This window comes from Atractosteus spatula, chromosome 21 (genome assembly GCF_055471065.1).
Source record: "Atractosteus spatula isolate fAtrSpa1 chromosome 21, fAtrSpa1.hap1, whole genome shotgun sequence".
NCBI classification, from domain to species: domain Eukaryota; kingdom Metazoa; phylum Chordata; class Actinopteri; order Semionotiformes; family Lepisosteidae; genus Atractosteus; species Atractosteus spatula.
Window position 1 is genome coordinate 14,067,206 of NC_142726.1, and position 25,678 is coordinate 14,092,883.

General features: G+C 42.7%; 1 protein-coding gene across 2 annotated transcripts in view; it reads left to right on the plus strand.

Moving 5' to 3' along the window:
• necab2 (N-terminal EF-hand calcium binding protein 2) overlaps nt 1-25,247 on the plus strand; it is a 94,816-nt gene extending 69,569 nt beyond the window's left edge. Inside the window, exons 9-13 of one of the 2 annotated variants that reach the window (XM_088938551.1) lie at nt 5,072-5,128; nt 16,577-16,689; nt 19,786-19,863; nt 22,038-22,129; nt 24,194-25,247. In XM_088938551.1, the coding sequence (XP_088794677.1) occupies nt 5,072-5,128; nt 16,577-16,689; nt 19,786-19,863; nt 22,038-22,129; nt 24,194-24,222 (369 nt within the window). In that variant the 3' untranslated portion in view covers nt 24,223-25,247. The remainder of the gene's footprint in view (nt 1-5,071; nt 5,129-16,576; nt 16,690-19,785; nt 19,864-22,037; nt 22,130-24,193) is intronic. The other variant, XM_088938552.1, reaches the window with a different exon arrangement.
• The last annotated feature ends 431 nt before the right edge of the window (nt 25,248-25,678 follow it).

Below are 25,678 nucleotides of genomic sequence, written 5' to 3' on the forward strand. Positions count from 1 at the left end.
GAAACATCATGCTGGTAAGCATGGCTAATCATTTTAGCCAGCAAGAGTTTAAGCCTCGACTACGTCACATTGCCCCTGCAGGAGCTCTGGAAACTGCACAGTGAGAGCTTGACCAAGCACCAGGTTCATTAATAGCAGAGGATTTTTAATTCATGGTGAACACATGATATTTGAATCTGTTTCAGCTTCGGTTTCTCTTTCGGGAAATCAGGGGGTAAAATGTCTGGGTTTTTCATCGCATTCCCCACGGACTTTATTTGTAATATTGTCTTCGTGTGCCACTTGTCACTCGTTCAGCTCAGGATTCGGGGTGAGGTAGACTTCGTGCTGGACAGAGTCACATAAGATCATTGTCCTCCTCGTTAGCTTGCTCTGAAGGTAAGCGTCCTCTAATTGGTCAAAAGGAACAGAGGTCAAAATGACCTTCATCATGTACAGTTCTAGCACAGTGGGGTTAGTGACGTCTGCCTGTCATGATGGGGTGACTATTCCTCTGCTGCAGTCCGGTGCCACCTTCTCCAGAGAGCTCGAAATAAGCACCAAACGATAAGCTGAATATGAACAAGGAGTGAGAGTTACCATGGAGAATGTGAAGGCAAAACAAACGTCTTCAAGGCTCACAGTGAGATCAAACCAGTGTTCCTGGATTGTTCCTGCAGTGTTTTTGCAAGACACATTAAAAATGGCATGCTAACTGCAAAATGACTGCAACTCCACCTAGTACGCTACATTAGTGAAAACTTGCATGTGTTCTCATTGAAATGGTGCCTTCTCCATATAAATAAATAATATATAGGGCTTTTCTGGACACTCCACTCAAAGTGCTTTACAGGTAATGGGGACTCCCCTCCACCGCCACCAGTGTGCAGCCCCACCTGGATGATGCGACGGCAGCCAGAGTGCTCCAGTACACTCCCCACACACCAGCTCTCAGTGGGGAGGAGAACAGAATGATGAAGCCATTACATAGATAGGGATTATAAGGAGGCCATGATTGGTAAAGGCCAGGACACTCCTAGTCTTTTCAAGAAACACCCTGTGATTCTTAATGGAATGAGAGTCAGGACCTCAATTTTATGTCTCATCTGAAGGACAGCACTTTTTTTACAGTATAGTGTCCCCGTCACTACACTGGGGCATTAGGATCCAAACAGACCGTGGGGCGAGCGCCCCCTACTGGCCCCTCTAACACCTCTTCCAGCAGTAACCTTAGTTTTCCCTGGGAGGTCTCCCATCCAGGCACTGGCCAGGCTCACCCCTGCTGAGCTTCAGTGGGTTGCTAGTTGTGAGTTGCAGGGTGATATAGCTGCTGGCATATACTTATTTCAGAGTCTCCACCTCACTTCTCCCCTCAGTCCATCCTTACTTACCCATTAGTATCCTACCTTCTTTCTCAGAGGTGTACTGGTATCTCTTTCTGGCATTTGGGATGGTATGATAAAGCATTTCTCAGCAGCATGAAGACACATGAGTGAATTATTAAGATAGTACAGTCCTTGTCAGTCCTGCTCACCCCAGCACTGCGCCTTAAAAAGGCATACTGTCCTAGCTCATAATTTCATCATTGTTATTCCCTCAGTCATCGCTGTATAATATTTAATTCTGTTTCCCCCACAGCACACCTAATGTTGTGGTGTAAAACTCAACATATTAAATTATGCCAATAAGCAATGAAATACATCAATCTCAACCGCCCTCTCTATTAATTATTTTTACAAAGAGTGACTTATAGAGTAGGTTTCATTTTTATGTTTGTCCTCCATGTTACTTTAAAAAGGAAAAGAGAACATCTAGAAGCTGTACCGATATGTTTTGATTAGAACAGGCCGTTGAAAAGAGGTTGATTCTTCCACACGGCTGAAACTTTAACACTCTTTCAGACAGTGCACTCTTCTGACAGCAGAACCTGGCCCGACCTTTCACAGTCACTGTCACAGAGCTGTGCCGATCAAGAGTCAGAGATGTGCAGAAGTCATCGTTAACACACAGCAGTCAGAAACTCAAAGCACTGCCTTACTCATCGTACTACATAGTACTACATGAGCAGCAAGACAGGTCTACTAAAAAGACAATCAGGGATGGACTCTAGCTCCTCAGTGGCAGAACAGACAGTTTGTGTCGTGTGCTTCGTATTTCTCACAAATGGACAATCTGAAGCATCACCATGACTGAGGCTCATTTACATCTGAAGTTCACCTGAACTCCAGTTTCTTTAGCCTGCTGGCTTATCAATCGATGGCTGGACACAGCCGGGTTGAGGAGTGGTGAAAGGCTGAAGCCTATTTTGGAGAGCATGAAAAGAGGCTGGTGAGCTGTGGACTCAAGAAAAAGCTGACCTTGCCATGATTTGTGGGCTGTGCCAATATTTTGCATTTGTCTGCTGCAAAAGCATGCATATACAGTAGGAAGATAGCTGACTCTGCTCCTTGTTAATATCGTTCCAGAAGGTGAATTTTTAATGCTCAACTCTAGACAACTGGCAATGGTTTCCAGGCAAATATAAATTGGTTCCTAGCTTCAGCACACACTGTACTGCGCTCTGTCACCTCCTGTCAGACCTCCCATTCCACATAATGCTGTTTCCTGACCTTTGCACGACTTCCCAGAATCCTCCTCATTAACCTAATTGACACACGGAGATGCCAAAGCTTCATCCAGCAGTGTTTCAGTAGCAAGCAAGCAGATCCACTCCATCTCTCCCTGCATAGTCTGAGATACAGTGGGCAGTGCCCATAAAAGCCCCAGGATTTTTTGGAGTTCAAGTCTCAAAAATCTGCAGAAGGTGTAGCCCAATGTGAAATGGCTTATGATGAATATGGTCACAAGCAAGACGGAGTCCCTGAACAGAGCTTCGTCATCCTGGACCAGAAAGTCTGCTGATGCCATTATGGCTGAAGTGCTGGCTTCTTCTTGCTTATGAATAAGCAAGATCATTTAAGGAATTTTAGAGTTTAAGTGACTGTGACTGCCATTTGTTGTCATTCTGTCTTTGGCTCACAATTAAAAGCCTGCTGTTCACAATCTTCGTGGTATTATTATATCATAATATCCAACATTGCAGACTAATCCAGTGTAGTAATTACATTCCAATGTACATGATCCCACACCTCTTCAAAGGTATAGGAAAATCTAACGTTAACAATTGTATTTATTTGTATATGTAGAGGTTATTTTTCCAAATTTGAAAATTTCCAGACAGATGTTTCATATTCTCTGTAGTGTCCCAAAGTGCCGCCAGCAGTTGAAATGAATTGCTCTGCTTTGTGAAGAGAACACAGTTTCATATTTCTCTATAGTTTCATTCTCACCTAATTATTTTTTTACCAACTCCAACGTTTGACAAACAAGGGTCGCTTTGCCCCCAGAAAAGAATACTCCAACAGTCAGAATGAAAGAAGCCACTTTGAAGCTCGCGCGGAGAAAGGGTTGTCTCTCCTCCTGTGGAATAAATATGCTCTGTTTGGACAGCCAGGAAGAAGAATTGTGGACTTCCTGTTTTTTAGCAATTTTGTCTGAAACAAACAGCAAGGTGGCATTTCCCTAGAACAGCTACTTTGTTCTGCCTGCAGAAATCGTCTCGTAACTCATAAATCTTAATAACGGATCTTCCAGTCTCTTCTCACAATTGGGAAGTGAATTATTTTATAACCTTGTACCTTGGAGATACCTCTCAATTACTAGTTGTCACCAATTTACTACACCCCAGCACTGAGACTGCCAGCAAAAAGGTGTAAAATAAATGGGGTACTGTATTTATTGCAGCCAAGCCATTATTTTTTATTCACTTACATGCCAAGTGAAGATTTTCGCAGAGACAGGTTGCATTTTGTTCGTTTTAATGTGGTGAAGGCTCATTATAGTGCTTTCTCTCTGCTTACTGTAGGGTACTGCACCCATCAGCTGCATTAATGAAAGAATCAGTGGGCCCTGATGGCATAACTACAGTCATTCAGAAAAGCAGCACTCAGAAGAGCTGAAGCATCAGCGATATATTTTGTTCGTATTTCAATGGTTATTGATTTTGTTCCAAAAGGACGGGAGACCGCAGTATAGAAAAATCATTTGTTTTAATCACGGAATCAGTTCAGTCTGTATACATCGAATACATTTAAAATAAGTCAAAAATGTGCCATGCAATGAGCAGAAATTATGAAAACGTTAGAAAAGGAATGCAGATTAGAAGCTTTGCAGAAATGAAGAATGTTGTTCCTCAATAGCTTTCAAAGCTCAGTTTACAGTATACCATCTGTATTGTCACATCCCATATAAGTACAGGAAAAATGGGATTAAAGGAGAAACAGGAATATTATTTTGAACCACTGGTTTACATGTAGATGGTTTAGGTCATGAAATACTGAAGGTAGCCCATAAACTCTAACAGTCTTGCTTTCCGGTGCTCATTAACTAATTGTTCTGGATAACTTAGAGAGGTAGCAAGTTAAGGTAGCAGAGATACCATATATTTTAACCTAAAAAGGACTAGTCCACTAATTTATGGGAAGGAAGGGAAGGCTCCTACAGAACCGAGTCCTGTGTTCCATCAGGAAGAATATTCTAGGGTATTGTTCCAGAATTCCACTGCTCAGTAGCTGCAGTGAGCTTGAAAGCAGGCTAGCACCCCAGTATATTGTGTGGAATTATCAAGCCATTACTGTGTAGCCCCCACTCCATTGCATAGCTTTCAGTAATAATTAATTAATCATTACAGTAACAGATTTATAGTGGGCTGTTTTGAGTAACTTGACATTTTTATCGTTTTTGACTGTGGGCCAATGAAAAGGACATTCTTATAACAAAGGCGGCATTTTTGATATTTTTATTTCTGCAATCTGAGTACTTAGAAACGTGAACCTGTTGTTTTCTTTCGTGATGATGTAGAGAACGCAGAAATACGTTTCCAGGCCCGGAGAAAAAAAAGCGTCGTCCTATGAAGACAGTGATTGATTTAAAATCATTTTTTATAAAATAAGTGCAGCCATAGATGTTAGCAATACCGGTCCCACCACTGGGTACTGCAGCACGACCTGCTCAGTGGAAATTCATGTGTGGTTCTCTGTGGTTCTTGTTGCAGACAGTGTGGTTTGACCTGCACCAGAGGCTAACAGACACTGATGGCACAGCCAGCGCAGTAAGTAGCATGAACTCAGTGGAGCACATTGTGGGGACAAATCACTTTTAGCTTCTTGGGACATTTCACAGTTCCATTCCGAAATCCTCACTTTGCACCATGCATGTGCTCTGAGCAACGGCCTTTCAGTTCCCATGTTCCTCATTGACACCACGTGCCGGACCGCGCCTCACCCCAGACATGTTTGTCCTGACTTTCTTGTCTCGAAGACTGTGGGATTGGGTCTCAGGCTTGCTTTGCACCTGCTTAGTCATCACTCCCAACTCCCAACAGTTCGGGTTGGCAGGATTCAGAAGCGCTTGGCACAGGTGACACGTGGTGCAGTTCAGTGTCTTTGCTGTATAACCCAGACTGCAGTGAGATGCTTGTCATGGGCTCTTTTCCAATGGGTTAACGGTTGGGCAATGATTCGTGGATTTAGATTCTTTTATACAGAGTGGCCTGCAAAATTGTGCATTGTCTGCTATACAGTCTGCTCCTAGTATGTATGAATGCCAGAGAATGTCCTTGTAGCCAGTTTAAAGCATGAGCATGCTTTATGTTGTGGTGCATGAACTTTTCACTTGAAGTACATACAGTACTGTACATTCTCAAAGGTAAGATCACTTTTGTGTGTATTTACGTAAAGAAGTGACCAGGTAAAACAATCCCATATTCTTCATTGTTAAAGAACAAGGAAGTGAACTTTGGACAGCTCAGTTCATACCTAGGACAAGATTAGAGAATTAGATCTGTGCTTAATGCACTTGTATACTTTCATAATATATGATGGCATGAAAAGCTGGAAAGTTGCTTTTTCACTGGAAATAAATGCAAATTATTTTAAAGGAAATAGCTGTTATATATCCAGTGTAATATGTACTGTAGAAGAACCACAAATATATGTTTCTGCAGTATATGTTTGTGTTGTATTTGTTTTAAAAGGAGTAGTATGGAGCTCTTTAGATTTGCAGGGAAGCACTGTAAGGTTGATAGGTTTCTCAGTAGGATGTGAACAGTGGATTTAACTACAGCCTCGTGAGTCTGCTGACAGAGATAATGTTGAATAATGTTTTATGAGTGAGCCGGGTACATTTTAAAAATGTGAAATTACATTTTATGTACATTTCCATAAAGGGAAAATCATGAGTTGTGCTAAGAACCTAAATTGCAGCTCTCCGTGTGAAGATATCTTTTTTCAAGGCAAGCATTTGCTTTGTTCCCGTTAAATTTATTTTTTTTAATTGCCAGCATGCTAATTAATGTAAGGATTTATTTTATTTTTCCAGTCACGTGACACAGCCCTTGGTTACAGGCATAGTACAGTAGATATGGCTTCTGTCTCTGTGGTGTGCAAAACGCACTTGAAAAATGCGCTTTCTCTGAAGTGAAGAGGACTGTGAAAGAATGGCTTTTGGTAGCCGTCCCTTCCCTCAGAAGAATACATTAAAACAATTTTGAGCTCAGCCCCAGGAATTCAAAATTGATTTAACTCTGGCATTATTCTCGAAGAATCATATGAAATTGAATCATCCTTTATTACCTGGGAAATATATATTACATTTGTCCTTGTCAGTTTTTATGCTTTCCCATTTATACCTCCCAGTGGGATTACCACAAGTTTACCTGACAGCCTAGCATATGACTGATGCTTGCTTGTGCTCTCTCATTGATTTATGTCTTTATTATGTGTATTGGGATGAATTAAGAGTGCAAACCAGGTGCCTTGAGATCACCAGGAATGCTAGCACATGGTAACACAAAGCTAGTTAGTGCTGTCTGATGAACTGGATCCCACTAGCACAGGTTCTTGCCACAGAACAAATCACAGCTGCTGTTTAAGGGCCTGCTAACAGACATTGTGCACAATCATTACATTACTTCTGCTGTCCGTTTAAGGTGATCTCGTAATTGAGAACTTGCTGAACTAGATAAGACTGGGCTTGAGTTCAGTCATATGAGGTCAATAATCCAGTTGGAATGATGCATACCTCTGAGGCTGTTCCAAACAGAGGGCCAAACTGTCAGCTCTTCTGGAGATTTTAGCAAAAATCTTCTGGAACTCTGTTGTTATTCATCATCTGACCTCCAACCACTAGGGGGAACCCTACATTTTTCTTCTTTCAAAACTTGTGAATGTCAGCAACATTCAATTTCAGGTGGTAGATCACAGACACTCACACTCATAAAAGTAAACTAGACCCTGAGGGAGAAATTTAACTTTAAAAATATGTTCACAATCCATGAAGAGTTCCTATCTGAGCAGCACTTAAACAAAGACAAGCTGCAGGGAAAAAAGGTCAACCATTGGAAAGCCATCCTAAATGAACAACTTTATGTTGTTGGTGGCATTTTAAAGTGCGAAGCATTAATGCATTGTCTCTTATGCTTATAGTTTGAAGGTTCAGGGAAGTCCAGTTAGCTAACACCAGCCCTGCTGTGGACATAGGTTCACACTTCTGCTACAAGGAGTTTTGGAGAAGAGGCTTTCTAAAACATGTTTCAAAATTCAATATGAACAAAAATCCTTGTGACTTAACCCCATTATTTTCATGCTGCATCAGTTCCCCTTAAGTGGCTACAAACATGTGAAGTTTTTGTGCAACGGAATAGGTTTTATGGACATTTGAAAATTTGGTGACTAATAATCTTAGCAATAGCTGGCAGCTGTATGTTTTGGCGCCCTGAAAAATCATTTTTTTCCTCTTTACAACAGCAATCGTCCCTTTGATACCTGGATAATGAGGCTCAAAACACTGGGACTTTGGTGACAGTAGGTGTGGGAATAAAACGCAACAGCCTGCAGCTCCTGAGGGTTTTCAAATGTGTGCCGTGTGAAGGAATTATCTAGCCTCAATCAAAACCAGGGGAGTTGACACCAACTCAGGCTCCACTGTTATAGCCACATTCCCGGAGAGGAACAGCAGGCGTGCGTCAGTGGCTGATATGAGATGGTGATGGACAGCTCTAGGTTCTCAATGGATTCTGTAATCAGCCGCTCTCTGTCGGCTCTCATGTCTTGTCACACGCTGCACGGCTGTCAGAGGGAGAGCCTGCCTTGCTGGGCTCTTTGGATGTTAGAGACCAGAGAAGGAGCAGTACTGCTACACTGAGTGACCACACACTTGTGAATGGTCTACCAAGGCATCAGGCCATGTGTCAGTGTTCACTGTAATGACTGACATAACAAGGCAAGTGCGTAACAGATTGCTATGTTTCAGAAACATCTGAGTCCTTATGGGCGTGCAGTGGTTGGCAGAGATTTGTGAGCACAGTTTAAAAGCAGGGCTTTGTAATTTATTTGCTGATTAATGCTAAGTTCTCTCTCCTGAGGTGCTGCTTATTTACTATTGACTACCAGCCGGGTGATTTTATTAAAAAAAAGTTCAGTCCTTCACTTGACAGGTGAAGTATCAACTTTGTTTCCCGGCAGAAAGCCATGCTGAGGCTTCTCCTTTGCCATCACGCTTCAGCCTTGATCAGTGTAAGTAGGGCATACAGAAATTGTGCTGCCCTTCAGTGCTACCAAGGCAATCATCCCTGTCATGAACTCTCTGAGGAGTCGAAGGCAGGAGTGGGGAGTGTAGCTTTGAGTCTAATGGGGGCTGCTCTGCCACAGCTATTATAGTTCAGTCTTCACCTCCTGCAGTTTATTGATAGATCTTTTCACAAACACAAATTCTTAAAAGCTCACTGCCTTATAAGTACATATACACACCCATAGAGTATCATTTGTGTACTCCAAACAGGGAGATAGAGTGTGTTCTGTACATGTATATATGTATGCTGTATATAAATACACATTCAATGGTGCACATGTGCTATAAATGCCATTAGACATGGCAGGGATAATAAAGTTTATTTCTAAAACTTCATCTGCTGTAACTTAGGATTTCAATGTAGAAACATACTGTAACTATACCCATGCAAATATACATCCTCCAGGGCTCCCTGCCATGAAACTGCCTTTTCAGAAAAAAACAAGATCTTTGAAAAGAGCCTTGAGGTACATCCATCTGAAAGAGATTTTCTGGCATTATTTGGGAAAGAGAGAGAGAGAGAAGAGTTTGTCAGATTCCGTCACTGTGTTCTGATTTGGCTGCCCTAGCTCATGAGCCACGTTTCATCCTTAGAACAGCTGCCCTCTTTCAAAAGATTTGAGAGGCTCAATAGGTCAATAAGCAAGCAAATGAATAAATAATCCTGCTCTGGCTCTGCTCGGAGAGGGAGCAGCAGTGTTCGTTGGCAGGTACTGCTGCTGCCACAGAGAGCTGTGCGAGAGAAAAGCCACATGGTGCTTGGAGGGGGTGTTGTGGTGGGAGGTGGGGGGGGGTTACTAAGGTAGGATCGCTAGGTCGCCATGGCAACCGTTGCACTCGGCTCCTGCAGTGGAAGGCCTGTCCTCCCCCCACCTGCCCCCTCCCCCCACCAACAGCCCCAGGGGGCGCACATCTGTTCCCACTGTCTCCGTGCGGAGGCTGCGTGGGCCCGCACTGGATTCCTCCCTCCAGCTCCCTTTGGGGTCCCCAGCCTGTCCTTGCCTGCCCGAGAGCTGTGCTCCTCCGCCATTCTTCCAAAACACAGAGCCCTGTGAGTGTCGTACGTCTCGCCTGGCGCTTCTGTGTTTCCTTACACAGAGTGGATCGAGATCTGCCCCTCTGCGCTCCACACACATTGCTCACGGCCAGCTGCACCGCCTGAAAGACCAGAGAGAACGGAGGGGTTACAGATCCGTGCCGCATTCCTCTATGGAATTCCTCTAAGCACACAGCATGTAGGATCTTCCCTACGGTCTTTTACCATTGATTACTCAGATCATGCACTCCTTCAATGTACAGGTTCCTTCTAAAACCAACTCTGGGTCTGAATACTTGTGGAGTTAGTTAACATAACTAGGCAACTGTATAACTGAGAGCTGGAGAGGAGTTAAAACCAGAAGACACAGGGACGGGGTTCGAGACACCTGATCTTAACCCCTCAGGGATCAGTGCTTAGCATTGCTGTCTTGCCTGGAGCCTGGAGCCCTGGGTTCAGTTCCTGGGGGCTGCCCGTGTGGAGTTTACATGTTTGCGTGGGGTTCACCCGGAGGCTCCAGTTTCCTCCCATGGTCTGAAGACTGTAGGTGTACCCTGTCTTGCCCCTGTTGCCTGCTGGAATAGGCTCTGGCTACTCCGCAACCCACTCCTGTATAAAATGGTTCGAAAATGGATGGTGTTGTGTTCAGTTAAAATGTAGTGTGAGTTTTTTCCCCTCTCTTCCAAAATATCAGCAATGCACAGAAGACTTTCTTAATCATTTAGGAATTTTATGCTGTACAGAATGCTTTACTATTACCTGCAGACCACCAACACTGTATATTTTATTGTTCCTTTATGTAACATTTGTAATGGGACTTTTATTAAAGAGTGTAAAATCTTCCCCTGAAAAAGATTTTTAGGAGCTTTATAATTCCCCCAGAAGAGGATGTCTGCAGGATTGAGAAATGCTGCTTTGAGAGGGTTCTAATTATCCACCTGGCAAGAAAAGGGTATATAAACAGTCTGTAATATCAAGAATGATGCCTGATCATCCTTTGGAGACAGAACCAAATTGAAGCTGGTATCCACAGTTTAATTACAGGAGTTCAGCAATGTGTCCGCTGCAAATATAGCACATAATTATGAACAATTAAGAAGAGATTGACTTCATAAACTATTCAGTGATTTAACAGGTTGCATATGACTGCAGCATCAACTAAGCAAGCTGTGTTGACATTTATGCAACAATAACATCAACAGATCAAATGGCATTTTTCTTCAGGAAAATAGAAGCCAACACATATACCTTTATTGCACTTTTCAATACACTTTTCTGGACTTAAAGGACACATTTCTGGTTGTCAGATTTACAAAATATGAAAAATGCTTATCATGCCCTTCAAACACACATGTTCACCTAACACTTTTGAGTGTCACAAAATAACATCTCCCAACTCTGTTCCTTAAATGACACCTGTAGTCAGAGGATCCCAGTCCAGCACTTAGACACCCACACACCTGCTGGGTTTCTTTCCAGCTGAGCTTAATTGCCTAATTGAAGCCTTAATCAAACTAACAAGTAGCTTGAATTGGAATATTTGCCATTTTTTTCTACTCAGAATATGACATTTTATTTTCCATATGAAATGCAGTAGTTAAAAGGCAACCTTCAGTAGTTTAAGCGTTGAAAACCGTCAAGAAGGCAACAGCACTCCAACAAAGTCCATTAAAGGTTCGGTTGTGTGAAAGAGTTTGGCTGGAGCAAAGACCCGGTGTTGGGGGCTGCTTGATCAGGATGGGTCCCCTGGCCTGAGACACACTGACTCCATCACAATGTGCATGGAAGTATAAAATCCATCTGGAAACAAGTGTTCTCTGACATTGTAGTCCGGATACAGAACTGGAGTGCCAAAAAAAAAATCATTCAGGCTAATCATTCATCAAAGTAAGAAGACAAGTTTGTGCATGCCAGATTCAGGCTTAGTAAATCATTGCCAGTGATTACTTTGAGCATACCGCGTATGAATATTTATTGTTCTGTTGCTGGAGACAATCAAAGTTTTGTATGAACTATTTACATACTGTACGTGCATCTGCTTCAGGGCCTTTATGATGCAAAAGACCATGATACAGCTTTGTCTGTGCATGCTGCGCTTTATGCTTGGTGTTCTGTCACAAGTTGTTCCTGTGTGGCAGTAGAGTTTAAAAGGGGAAGTCTCACACAGGAAGTGGATTTTTTTTTAGCCAAGGTGGTGGCTGTGATAATTCCGTTGTGTTTGGTTTTTTTTCTGCTTCACCTGCTTGAGCATTGGGAGCCCCTGTGGAGCTTTTGGAATTTGGATTTTCTTTTCCCCTCCTGAGTGCAACCAGGAGCTGAAGTTAGACGTGTAAAATTGATGGGTTGGAGGGGACAGACCAAAAGAAAACTTTTTCATCTGTTTCTCAAGTTCCCAAGCCAGGCCTCTGTGTCTGTAGTCTGACTTTGTCTTCTTTCTGGCTTAAAATAGGGCAGTTCCTGTGGCAAAGCAGTTCATTCCCACTGCTGGACACTTTCTCAGGGAGGTCAGTTGGCTGTCTCGATATACAGAGTCACACTCCATTGCATTCTCGGGTCAAGCTAATATGAAGCAACACTCTGTTTGTGGGGCTAGATAGCACCTTATTAACTAGACCCAACTTGAGCTCTGTCCGCTAGCTGCTCCAGTTAAAAGCAGACAGCCTGGATTTCTCAGCTGTAATTGGAGTCGTGTTTCAGACAGCAGGCCCACAGTCTCGGGGTCGGCTGGGAAATTCTCTCTACCTGTATCTGCACAAAGACCTTCAGATAAACCTCCTGCAGGCGATGGGCACTCTGCTGGAAATGAAGGGGAAGACATAGCAGGTGATCTAACACAGGAGCAGAGCACATTTCTTTTGTTTTACTTTTGGTTTTTGAGGATTGAGACAGGAAGTTGTATCCAGTGAACATAATAATAGTTAAAAATGAGAGGAGCCATTTGACCCATCTGCCCAACGTTAGCAGTTAATTGATCTAAGGATCTCATCCGGCTGTTTCTTGAAGGAAGCAGGGGTCTCCTCTTCAACCACGTGGTGGAGTTGCTTGTTAAGATGAATGCATGGCTAGCCTGTTAAGCCATTTCCCCACAATTCATTCCAACCTGTTGATTCTGTGGCAACAGACATCTTGTACCCTGAAGTAAAACCTAGGATGCTTGTTACAGGTGTGAAACCGATACAAGATCAATTCAGAAAAGTGCTATCTAAAAGTCACACACTGTCTTGAAAGTACTGTACACATCGCAAGTTGAAAAGAAGCAAGGAAAAAAGGAGAAGCAGGAATATGGGGTCAGGAATATGGGGTGTGGGGTGGGGTTGTGCCTCTGCTTTATTAGAAACCATCAGCTGTGAGCGGGACAGTCTGCAGCTGCTGTATCTGACTGTGATGACTCACACTACGGATCCCTGCAGCCCAGCACCAACTTTAATGCAAATCCGAACATGGCAGGAATTGTGCAACCACAAAGCAAACCACTCTCCGACCCCTTGAGCTGAACCACGAGGTCTCATCTCTGATGACCACTGTCACTCCCCGTAGTCCAGCAGTGTTCCAAAGTCTGAGTAGTGGATGTGCAAACTTCTTTGTATTAAAATGTGTGAATGATGTGTGAAGAAACTGCTGCCCACAAAAAGCTCAGCAATGACATCAGGACGGCTTTGATTCAATAGCACCTTATTAACTAGACCCAACCTGAGCTAGCTGCCCCAGTTAAAAGCAGACAGCCTGGATTTCTCAGATGTAATTGGAGCCGTGTTTCAGACAGCAGGCCCAGAGTCTCGGGGTCGTCTGGGAAATTCTCCCTACCTGTATCTGCACAAAGACCTTCAGATAAACCTCCTGCAGTTCAATAGCCACTCTGTGGTGAAACAGCTAGCAAAACCCAAGACAGGTTTGTGCAAGAAGGAGCTGCAGTGCTTGTAGGGTTTTATTCCATCATGAAGCTTCAGGACGTAGTTGACCTTTTTAAGTAGTTAATTGCCCACTATTACCATTCTGCCAGTTGTTAAGCAGGTGATGAATTAAAGAAATTTGATAGACTTGCAGAGTCTTGACTACCAGGAACAGACTAGTATGACTGGTGGTGACTTAGATGTTTCGTGTGGTAGGTCATCTAGAAACAGACTTTGTCTTTTGGAATTTGATGTTAGAGAAGGAATGTAAAGACGTTGACACAGTGAGTATGTGAGCAAAAAAGTGCAGGAGTAACACATTTTTGTGGTTAATCATCATGTTACATAAGAGCTACCACACAAACGTGTGATTCCTCCTCAGTCAATCTTTAGTGCTTCAGCAATATTTGGATTTATTGCATGAAATAAATATGTGGATGGATTCTATAGGAGAACAGTATTTCAGCAAATTTTCAGTACATTTCAGTTGTTCTCAAAATAGAAACTGTGATATGGCAAAAAATACTGTGACAACCCCTTCCACCAACATTAATTCTAAATTGGATTTTAGATGTAAAAATTCTAATGCTTCCAGAAGTGTAATTTAGCGAATCTGCATTTTGCAATAATACATTTAATTAACTGATTAATGCCAGTGTAGCATCATTGCCTTCATAAAATGATCCTGCTGTCACTTAATAAAAATGTGAAATGCTGAAGCTGTTGCTGTATGGACAATTAACCGCACAGTCACTATTTTCTTACTCTGGGAGTCTCACTCCAAGAAAGATGTCTACTGTAATGATGAAATCTGTGTAGCTTCTGTCAGTAGGTAACCTGTGTTAACCCAGTACTTTCCTGTGACTAGATGCTCCACCTGTCTGTATTTCATCTCTCAAATTTTCTATCACATTCATCCTACAGTTCTGATAGGTGAGAGGTCTAGAGACTGGGTGATACCTAGTGTCTGCCTTGTATTTCTGAAATTAGGTGACATGACTTAGGTTACTATCCTAATGTAGCCTTTTAAAATCCTCCACATGTTCCAAATTTCTTGTGCATGCTTTTGCTGTCTTCTATTTTTAATATATCATTTTATAATCAAGAAAATCGATCATGAGCATCTTCCAGTGTCATCCAGAAACTGATCTAGAAACTCTTTGCATCTCATGCAAACTGACTGAATATCAGTGGTGCTTCTGGCAGCTTGTCAGGTAAAGATTTGTTGTAGGTCTGGAGTGAATTTATAATGCATTGATTGGCTGTGAGTCTGAGTCAAGGATCGCTTTAAAGGCAGGTAGCTTATGAACAAAGATAGTCTGGGATCTCAGTTCTGCTTCCCAGTGGCCTGAGTTGGCAGCTCAAGAAACAGACAGAAGGAAAATGTGTATGTGTTGTATCACTCTTGAGCAGAGAGCTTTCTACCAAACTTCTCTTTTCTGTTTAGTCATTTTGGATGCTCATTAGCACAAAGGAAATAAAAGGAAACAATTAAAATCCTCATGCCCCTGTCGTGCTGTTTCAGAAATAGCTTAGATGGCTTAACAGGATCCTGTTTGCTATTAAAACATTTCTCTTGGCAAAATGTAATTAGTACCCCTAATTATGTAATTTGTTGCAACCACTGTGTTGTGGGACTAAGGTTTGACTTTGACTTTTCGAGAAATGTGATAACCAGTTTCAACACAAAAAAACACATGCATTTATTTTATTTGCAGATGATAAATGACAAGTAAATGCATTTTTGTGTGCCACTTTTCAAACTGAATTATGACATAACACTCCAATTGCAGCTGATCATTCATTGTAGCAGTGTTAATGTATTGTCATATTGATGTCATCCTTTTGTTTTAAATAAAACGATTGCGAACTTTCAAGCTCTTTCTAGTCCTACCTATGTCACTTTTTCTTAATAATCTGGAGTCCCCGTACTGCTAGCATCTCACCTTTGCAAATCCCAGGATCTGAATTACACCCAAGAGATAGAAACCATCATTTTAAATGTCCAAACTTACAAAAGCAGGCAAACATGATTTGCCATTTGTACATTCTGATCAGATTTGGTGTTACTAATATTTTATACTTCATGTAAGTCCTGCAAAAAAAAGGGTGCCAAATTTAACAGTTGAAGTTTTCACTCCATTAAAATATATTTAACTACTGTAACTTCTCTTTGCCTTCCTCCAGGGGGGCAGGAAAGAAGTACAAGGATACAAATGAGGGGAGCCATTTGGCCCATCCAGGTTGCTTGGTAGTTGGCAGTTAACGGGTCTGATGGTCTCATTCAGGTTATGGCTTCCACATCATGACTAGGTCACTTGCTCCACGCTCCCACAACTCTCTTGGTAAAGAAGTGCCTCCTGTTCTCAGTTTTAAATGTCCTAAATGTTGACAGGCTCAGGCAGTAACGCAGCTATGACTCCTCCTTGCCTGTGTACCAGGGTCTCATCTGCTCGCTGTCTGAGCTGGTCTGCATCAGTATTTGCCACTGCGGCCTGTCAGGCTTCTTTTTGATAAAACGACCTGTCAGGGAGTCAGGCCCTCCCTGATTGAAATGTACAGAGCACTGACAGGAGAAAGAAGACAATTCCTCTCGGGCTGACACAGGAGACCTGTCGGAAAGCTTAATTTCCTGTCGAGTCTTCTCTCTCGTTCGAGTCTGGGAAGCACTGTACCAGATATGCTGAAGTACAGTAACACAGGAGTGGCTGAGAAAGGTTTTTAGGAAGTGATTTACAGGTAGACGGCATTAAAATACCCCTGTCAGTCAGACACAAAATAACACCAACACAAGACTAATCCCTGCTCCAAATCGTTTGAGGTTTTCTCTCACAAATTGCCATCATTCTCCTCTAGTCCCACGTGCTCTAACCTGTGCTTTCTTCTCCAGCGTCTTGAGCTTTTCCTGGTGTGAGAGCCTTCACTTGAGATAGCAAGGGTCCTCATAGCCAGAAGCTGTGGGTCTCCGTGTCCCCCTGTCACTCTTCCCTCTGTCGTTTTCCAGTCCCTCTATCTGGTGCGCCAAGAGATGGCGGTATCCCAGAAGCACCTGGGAGAGTTCTGCGAGGCCCTGAAACAGTACCTGAAGAATGTCTCTGCCCAGAGAGACTGTTTCCAGTGAGTATAGATGCCTGTGTGTGTGAAAATTAAGATGGCAGGTCTTGTATCTACTTAGAAAATGCTCATCTGTTAGTGAATACCTTTTGAACCTGCATGCATTCTTTTCTGTGAACATTTTGAATTTAATTTTTCTCAGAGGCAATATTATCCCAAATATTTATTTAAAGACAGGAATCAATAGAATTGGAGAACTTTTGAAAACTCTCTAATATAGTGGATCATGGAGTGGATTTATCGAGCATGTATTATTAAATAATAATATGAAGCCCATCACAGCTGCATAGCACCAGAGCAGAAGTTAATCAGGAGCTCCTTCGGGATTTAATAATTAGTTTTTGTACAATATCTTCATTAGAAGATATCGCACATAAATTCACAAAAGAGCAAAACAATTCAAATATAATGGAGAATACAAGATCACTTCAAGAAGTAGATTGCTAAATCCTACAATCATTATGGTATCACTCTGTGGTGATCAATAGTTTTATCCCCAACCAAAGTGTTGTCAGTCTGACACTGTAGCAGTATAGCGCTTGCCATTTGATGAAGAATACTGAGTTGAAATGAAAGCGTGCCGACACAGTGAACATCCAGACTGTTCTCTAGTATCCCAATCTGATCGTTAGATTTTTGTCCTTTTTAAAAAAGTGCAAATTGTAGCCGCCTCATTATCCATCTGCAACATGTTTTGTACTTGAGTTGTACCCAGTTGCCTTGTCTGAAAAAATAAATGACATTAGACAATAAGGAAATGAAGACACTTCGAGGCTGAAACAAATAAAGAGAAATGCAAATGACCTCGAAATACAAGACTGTATCATTGCAATGTTAATGTCAAGTTTTCACTTGACATATAATTGTCTATTTCCATATCCGAGCCACAGCATCTCATTGGACCAGAGATGGTAATGGTTTCTGTAGTGTTATGCTGACAAGAGAGCACATAACCGCCCCCCTGGAAAGGACACTGGTTCTGATCCCCACTTACACAGATGGTTGGACTGGAGCAACTAGGATACAGTACCTCCCTCAAGGTACAACAGTAGTGTCAGCAGCAAAGACTCGAACCCACAACCCAGCAGCCACGAGGACAGAGACTCATCTCCTACACTGCACTGCCTCCAGTTAATATTAAACCAGGCAGTAAAAGTGCTGAGGGAAAGAAACAAAGGGTTTTCTCCAAATGCTGTTCAACTCCGCATTGTTACCAACCTCTGCAGAGGAAAATTAGATCCACGTTATTTAGTGGGAGATCCTTCCTTAAAAGGGTGAGTCTCAATGTGCAGTGTGGTCCATGATGGTCTGCCCATCTCGCTGGCTGGAATCTCAAACCATTACAGTATATTTTTCAGCGCACCGTTAAAAAGCAAACCAAAACCCAAAGCAAAAAGCAATAAAGTCTTTTAATGAAATCTCGTCAATGGCATTCTGCTCTGTCTGAAAGTTGCTTTTTGAGCTCCTCTTCTCTCCTTGTGACTTCTGGAGATCCTCTAGACGCCCGGGCACAAGGACACAAGAAGTGCCGCAGAAACACCGAGTGTGAAAGTAAATTGTGATCGTCGCGGCGCATCGATTAGCATTCCGCCTGGCTCAGCTCCGACAGCCTCCTTGCATTTTCATTTACAGAAATTCGATACCCCGTCCGTGTAACCCAGCACACTTTCAAAGCCCGGCAACAGGGCCCGGTAGTGTGCAGACACTGGGGCGGCTTAGTAATACAGCCAGCCCTTCAGTGCACTACTGACATTTCAAGGCTGGTATTGATTTTTTATTTCCTGGAGAGGACTGAAGGACCACAGTGATCAAAAATTCACAAAGAAGTGCTCTGATCGGGAATAAATAATCTGTGGCACTTCAGCTTCCCAACGAGAGGAGGCCCTTCGGCCCCTGAATCACCCATTCATACGTCTGGCGTTCGCTGTTCCTCTTTGAGCCTTTCCATCTCGCAGGAGCGCATGGCTTTTCATCACAGGCAGGCGTTAGTCCCATTCCACTCGATAAAGAGGAAGGAAAAGTCGTGCAAGCAGCATCCAATATCAGTCCTGCTTTGTGACGAGAGGAAAGTTGACCTGACTTTCAAAGAGCAGGAGCAGGCACATGTGACTGTAAGAAGATCATTTAATGAGAGTTGACTAGGTTAGGATGGATTCTACACAGATGCTCACAAATCACACTGACCCACCCAGTCCAGTCAATGCTCCAGAGAATTTGCTTGGCTCAATATATTGGAAGCACAGGAGGGACTAAATTCTAGATGCATGGATGCATAGAGACAATTTAGGGACACCAGTGAACAAGTATGTCTTTGGAAGAGTCAAGAAAACAAAACAGCCTGCCAAAAGCCCCATGAACATGCAAACTCCTCACAGAAGACATACCAGCCTAGAACTCAAGCAGAGCCCAAGGGCTGCACACGTATCCAACTGCAGCACATAGCATCTTTCTCCTGTGCTTGTTGCTTTGACTGCTTCCTGTCGAAATTCATAGGAGGAGAACTGTGAAAATTTCAAGATTGTGCTCTTTCACACCCTGCTCATGCTAATACACACAACAAAGAATATCTTCTTATAGAACTTTAGAATATCAGTTTTTGTTTCTGTGATTCCTGTGTCTCTGACATACCTGAGAAAATACTGCCACCTAGGGGCTCAAATTAACCAGAAAATGTAAAAACAAAAGCCCTAATGTTCCTCCACCTGGTACATTGTGTAAGTTTTAAAATTGTGCTGAACAGGCATGATAACATACACTGAAGACATTCAAAGCCTCTTAGTCCAAAGTAAAAGATGCTTAAAGCTTTTTACCTCCAAACAAACGCCAGCAAACTTTCTAAAAAGTTTTTGCTATTGTCGTGCTAAAATTATCTCCTAGTAAAATGTTCACCTCCTACACTTTACTTTTCAGAGAGCAGAGAGACCCTTTTTGTCTTTTAGAGCACAAAATCTTGAGAATCCCTGCATTGTTATTGTTAAGACTGCTTTCCCTGTTGTGCTGGAGTGCCGAGATTTCTCATCTGCAGGAACTAAGTGCTTTCCCAGTGGGACACATCCTTGTCCAGTCGTTCATGGGCTGCGCTCCCTTTTCTCTCCTCAGTGTGACTGCTGTAAGGCTCCCCGACGGAATGACCTTTGTCGTTTACGAGTTCTGGGAAGGAGAGGAGGAGTGGAAGAGGTAATATTTATTGGGGTTTTTTATCGGGGGGGAGATGTTGCATTTTCCACAAAAGACAGCAAAATGATTGAGCCAGAATAATTGTACCCAGCTCATTTAGTTGCTAGAAGCCATTTGACAGAAGCTAGGGTTTCAGGTTTGACAGCATGGCTGGGTATCTCATTCCTCACTCCTTTGTGGAAAAAAAAGTGCCTTGAATCATGCTGTTCCATGTCTGGCTTAAAGAATCTGCAGCATTTTTGATGCCAGGCAGGGCACAATTACAGAAGTTTACAATAATTATTCTGCACTCATTTTGTCTCCTTCAAATCGTGTTCATTGGTGGCATTCCACTTATCCTAACCTTGAGTAAGCACTACTGAGCATTTCTGTAGCTCACCTTATTATAGCTGCGCTGCTTGTGGCCTAGATTCTGCAGGCTTTGATTGCTTGTGTTAAATACTCAGATTCTTCAATGCTGTTACTATGGCAGCACTGTCTCTTTCCAAGTGGACTACTTTGCGTACATATAACTGATTCCGATGTTATTGCTTGTTGCTATTTAAAATTTCAGTTCCTTTCAGTGCATGTGTTTTGGCAGAACTCTTAATAACAAAGTAGCACAATTGTCATTATTGGGCTCACAGGCTATCTGCTGCTGGGAGTCAAAAACTTTTTATACATATATCTGGCCATTGTAAAAGCTTGGATTATAAAAGTTTGAATTAGTCTTCTGTCCCAGTTGAATGCTTTCCAACAAATTTTGTGTTTTATTTCCTGTTTGAAGCAGCAGATTTAGAGATTTTACATATTTGCATTGCCCATGGGTAAGATTCTGTTTCCAGAAAATAGTGTTAAACAAAAGTTCAGGATGACATTGAACTGTAATCTTGTTGCACTTCTGCTCTCTTACATATCAATACTCACCAGCTGTCCACAGCTCTGTATGCATCTTTTCTATCTCGTCTCCCTCTACCTCATCTTCACTCTTACTGCTGCCTCCTTGGCTCATTCCTCATAGGTAAGGGGTGTTGTGAGAGCACTGATCTTCAGCCAAGCGAGTTCACTCCAAACACTCAAGTATTAAGTACACTATCCCTTCAAATTGTTCAACTCATTGTTACACTATCCCTTCAAATTGTTCAACTCATTGTATTTCAATTAACATTTGAACAAACTACAGAAATAGTACTCAAGTGATGAGATTGACGCAAAAGTGATAACCTTCTGTTTTTGCACAAACACGAGTGCATGAACACAATGTGAGGAGGGGCTGGCACCACAGCAAGATATATTTCAAGAAACTAACAGTCTTGCCATGGACCAAGAAGCACGAGAAGGTGTCTTTTGAAGGGGGGCTATGTGCATTGCTGACCCCCTTCAAGCCAAAACTTCAATGTGTGAAGAAAAAATCAGCTGCTTTCAGTGTTTCAACCACAAACAGCCAGCGATCACGTGCACGTGCAGGTACAGAAATGTTGTCAGCTCTCGTAAGCTATTTCCAAACACGTGTTACCTCCCATTTACAGCTAAAACAACCTGTTGTGTTGACAATGAAACTGACTTGAACCTCCAACAAGCACAGACGGTTTTTTATGACACTTTTATGTACCTGCACTCGCACAAACAAGTCTTGATCTGGCCAGCTGCCTGGTACAGCGATGGAGTTTTGCCAAGGAAAAGCATTTGTCAGTCTAAGGGAAGAGGTCTGTACAATTCTCTGCGCCACACCACCTGTCTTTCAAAGGCCATGTACCAATTGTGTGCTGCACTATAAGCATATTATCAGTTAGCTTTTCGGCAGCAGAATCTCATGGCCTAGCCAAGCCTTGCAGAGAGGGGATTAAGCCCAGAAAACCAAAACCCCTTGACACTCTTATCACAGCACTTTGCGTGTTCCCCTGATGAGTCCTGTTGTTCACACTGAAAGTGATTGCCTCAAACACCAGTGCCACTAAAGACCCTATGGGCTACTGCTCCCTCATGTTATGTTGGAAGTGTTCAACTGTTGTCCTTTGTCAAATCTAAGACGTTTTTAGGGTAGGTAACGTACAGATCTCTTAATCAAAGAGATATTTGTTTGCATAGATTATGTTGACCAAAATGTGTTGCTCACTGTCTGTAAAAGCAGGAGGTGTTTTTCTAATCATTTCTTATAACCCCCCCCCCTTCCCTCTCACCCCATCCCCTGCCAGACATCTCCAGAGTGTGCCCTGCAAGGTGTTCCAACACGTCAAGGTGGATACTCTGTGCCAGCCCGAGGCCGTCTCCACTGTGGCAGTGCCAGGTCAGCATCAATAAATGTTAAACAAATATTAAACAGGCCATTCTGGAGACTGAAATCCAGCCTTTGATCTTGAGGGCCCTTTCTGGGCATGATAACAATTATGAAAAAAGCCCCTTGCCTACTCATCTCAAGGCTTGTACCATGCAACCTGCACAGCATCGTTCATTTTTATTGTGTCGGGTGGAGCTTTGTTAGGTGATTCTGTAATCTGAACATTTGCCCAGTTGAGACAACTGAGCTTATTTCATCAGTTGCCTCCATTCCAGTAGAAACAAGACTTCCGTCAGGAAAAGCTTTAGAAATCCACGATCCCAGCACGCCACCACCTGGGCTCTTTAAGATGCTGGATCACAGAGACAGAAAGAGGAGAGTTGAGTCAGTGAAAGAGAAATCTTAATGCCATTTGGATCTATACAGTTTGGTCTGGACCCAGAGGGCCATGACAATAGGAATGCAGGAATCACCTGGAAGAGAATCAATATTGTATAACTGCAGCCTGCTGAATTGGTTTTCCATTTTAGCTGAAATCTCTCTGTGGGATCAGTTTTGGTTTTCCAGCTCATAATGCCACCTGCTCCTCTCGGCGCCCATCAAAGAAAAGCAAGAACTGCTAACAGTTCTTACCTTCCCACGTCTTTCTATATCGGTATTCATCTACAGAATGTTCCTTTCTCTACTAAATGAAAATGCGAGCTGAAACCTGAGTGAATAATCAGACGGAAAAGGCTTTTTTAACCTCTTAAGAGCTCTTGCTTTCCTTCACAAATAGCTTTATTTCAATGAATATTGGATTTAAGTGCATAAAACCTTTCATTCTTATTACATGCGAATGACCAGTACATTTATGCAGCTCTACTTTAAATATCTTCTGGCATCTTTACAATCCTCTGCACAATTTATTCTTGAAGAGCCAAAAAAAAATACCAATTCCAGGTCAAGAGCCATTAACAGTTTACAAAGACCTAAGAAATCAAGAGGATTGCATGGGCTGGCTGGGGTTTTGAGATTGAAAGATGGCAATGGTGGGGGGGGGGGGGGTGAAACACAGCTCCAGTCCTGCAAGGCCATAAAGGTCTGAGTGCAGATCCAGTTTTCACTCTTCACTCATCCTGAGCTGTAGTCCACCTGATTGAAGTCTTAGCAGAATCAGACAGCTTCAGTCCCTTTTCCCAGCTCTTCATGGTGCTAGAGTCTTTCCTCTGTGAACCACACAGCTTTGGTAAAGGAAACTGGACATTTTCTTTATCGCAGTAAAGAAAGGAGGACCGATGAAGTTACCAAGTGAATCTCGTCTCTCACTCACAGTAACAGGCTTTTTCTTTTCTTGAATATGAGCACATTTCCATATAAAAACCATGCATTTGGATTGGTCGGTAGCAGTTTATTACCCTATAAGGTGTAAACAAGGTCAGAGAGTTAAGCAGTTAGGTCAGCCTTGGGCAATTAACCAAGACCCTAATCAGCTAAGACCCCTGTTCCCTTTCATTTGTTAAATGTTGCTAATTCACTGGTAGGATACATGAGTTACACCTCCACTCGAGAGACCTTGCAGATACAGCTGGGAGAGCACAAAACAGTAAAATGGTTCTTGAGGGCCTAATTGCTCATTCCTAACAGGCTTAGGTTCCTTCAGTGCAGAGCAAGCTGAGAGTAGAGTCAATACAGAAGGCAGCATACAGATCAGGAGGAGATCTCCTCTATCCTTCTGGGTGTGCACTCCCTGAGAGACTCTGTGCCTGGATACCTGAGCTTGGTGTTAATCTGCAGAGCCTTGGCCAGCATCCTGGCCCCAGTGTCTCCAATGACGTTGTCGCTGATGTCATGTTTCATGTTGCTCAATCTCTGGTAGGATACATGAGTTACACCTCCACTCGAGAGACCCTGAAGAAACGTAGGCCAGCTAGGAGTGCACAAAACAGTAAGACGGTTCTTGAGGGCCTAAAAAGCAGGGATTCCTTCCATGGAAAGAGGCCTTTGAATCCTGCAGGGCCAGCAGCTGTGCTCCCCTTGCTGTGAGGCTGTGCTAGTTCTAATGCTCCCCTCTCTCTCTCCACGTCCCCCCAGCGGCCTGGTGCAGCCTGAACAGAGACTGACTGGGGGTGCGACTCCCCGCACAGACGCCCCTGAGCCGCTGTCTGCAGAGCCCCGTCTCCAGTGCCCCCCCCACCCCCACTGCAGGCTGCAGACGACTCTCCTCTCCTTTATAATGACTTGTTTACAAACAGTGTCTGTTAGATACTTAACCGAGCACACCGCAGGGAATGCTGGGTATATGAGGGGCTTTGTGATGTTGCTGTTAACAAAAAGTGAAGGAAAACAAAAACGAATCAATATTTATGTAATTCCACCTACCTGGACTGAACATAACTACTACTGGATAGAAACTGTGCCATAAATACAGGAAGATTCAATGTGATCTTTCTCAGCCCAGATCCAACTCACAGCTCCTTCACGGTTCACTTTCTATGAATGTACATACAGTGTTCAAACAGAGACTACAGGATCTATTAGAAGGTGTGTGACAAATGTTTTGATTTGTCTTTTCACTCAGCAAAGGAGGCAGCATTGGTCCCCAGCGGCTTTCTTTGTAGATATTAGATAGAATAACACCAGAGCTCTTAACAGAATTTTATGGGAGCCACTGAGTCTTAGATTTTACTTTTAACTCCGAAGAGATGGGTAACGTCCCACATTGATCTCCTCAAGATGCGCATTCTACTTATCTGCCTCACATGAACTTTGCGATCTGACTCTGTTTTGCTTTCCTTCACTTTCCAAGCAAGTGCATGTAGTCTGGGCGTCCAGTATCTTATTTGCAGTAGAATTTAGCTGTGCTACTTTTAATGGATTTTCGTGCATTTCTAATTTCTTTTATAATCCTACAGCTGGCTCATTAGAAAGAAAAAAATGGGTCAATCAATTCACTTTTATGGCATTGATTAAAATACTACTTATAAGTCTGTGTTTCAGTATGCTCCCTATTGCTGTTTTACTCTGAGCATCGGGAGTGCAGGGATGTGTTATATTCCATCTGAAATTAGTTTACTTATAGCTCATGTACAGTAAAGGTACTCTGAAACTGTTGAACAAAAACTGAAATAAAACTGTTGAAAAGAAACTTAATCTGTTTTTATCCTCATTTAATGCTTTTGAAAAACTGGCAACTAATGGTGAAAGGAAAAATTCCTCAGTCCCAGTGGTATCAGAAGCTCAAAAGACTAATCAATACCAGCCTCATATTCTAGAGAACGTCTCAGGGTGAGATTTAATAATGCATGCTGCGTCACCTTTTGGAATTCAGTTTTTATTGACTCGCTCAAAGCAAGTTGTTCACAAAAACACATGCAGTTTCCAAGCCAATTTCAACCGTATATATATTTTGGAAACGAAAAGAAACACTACTCAGTCAAATTAAATAACGAGTGTGGCAAATGTGAACAGCACTGCTGCCTTACAGTTCTTGGGTCCTAGGTGCAGTGCTAGCCTGGAGCACATTATGTGTGGAGTTTGCATGTTCACCTTGCAGCTCAGTGGATTTCATCGTCCAAA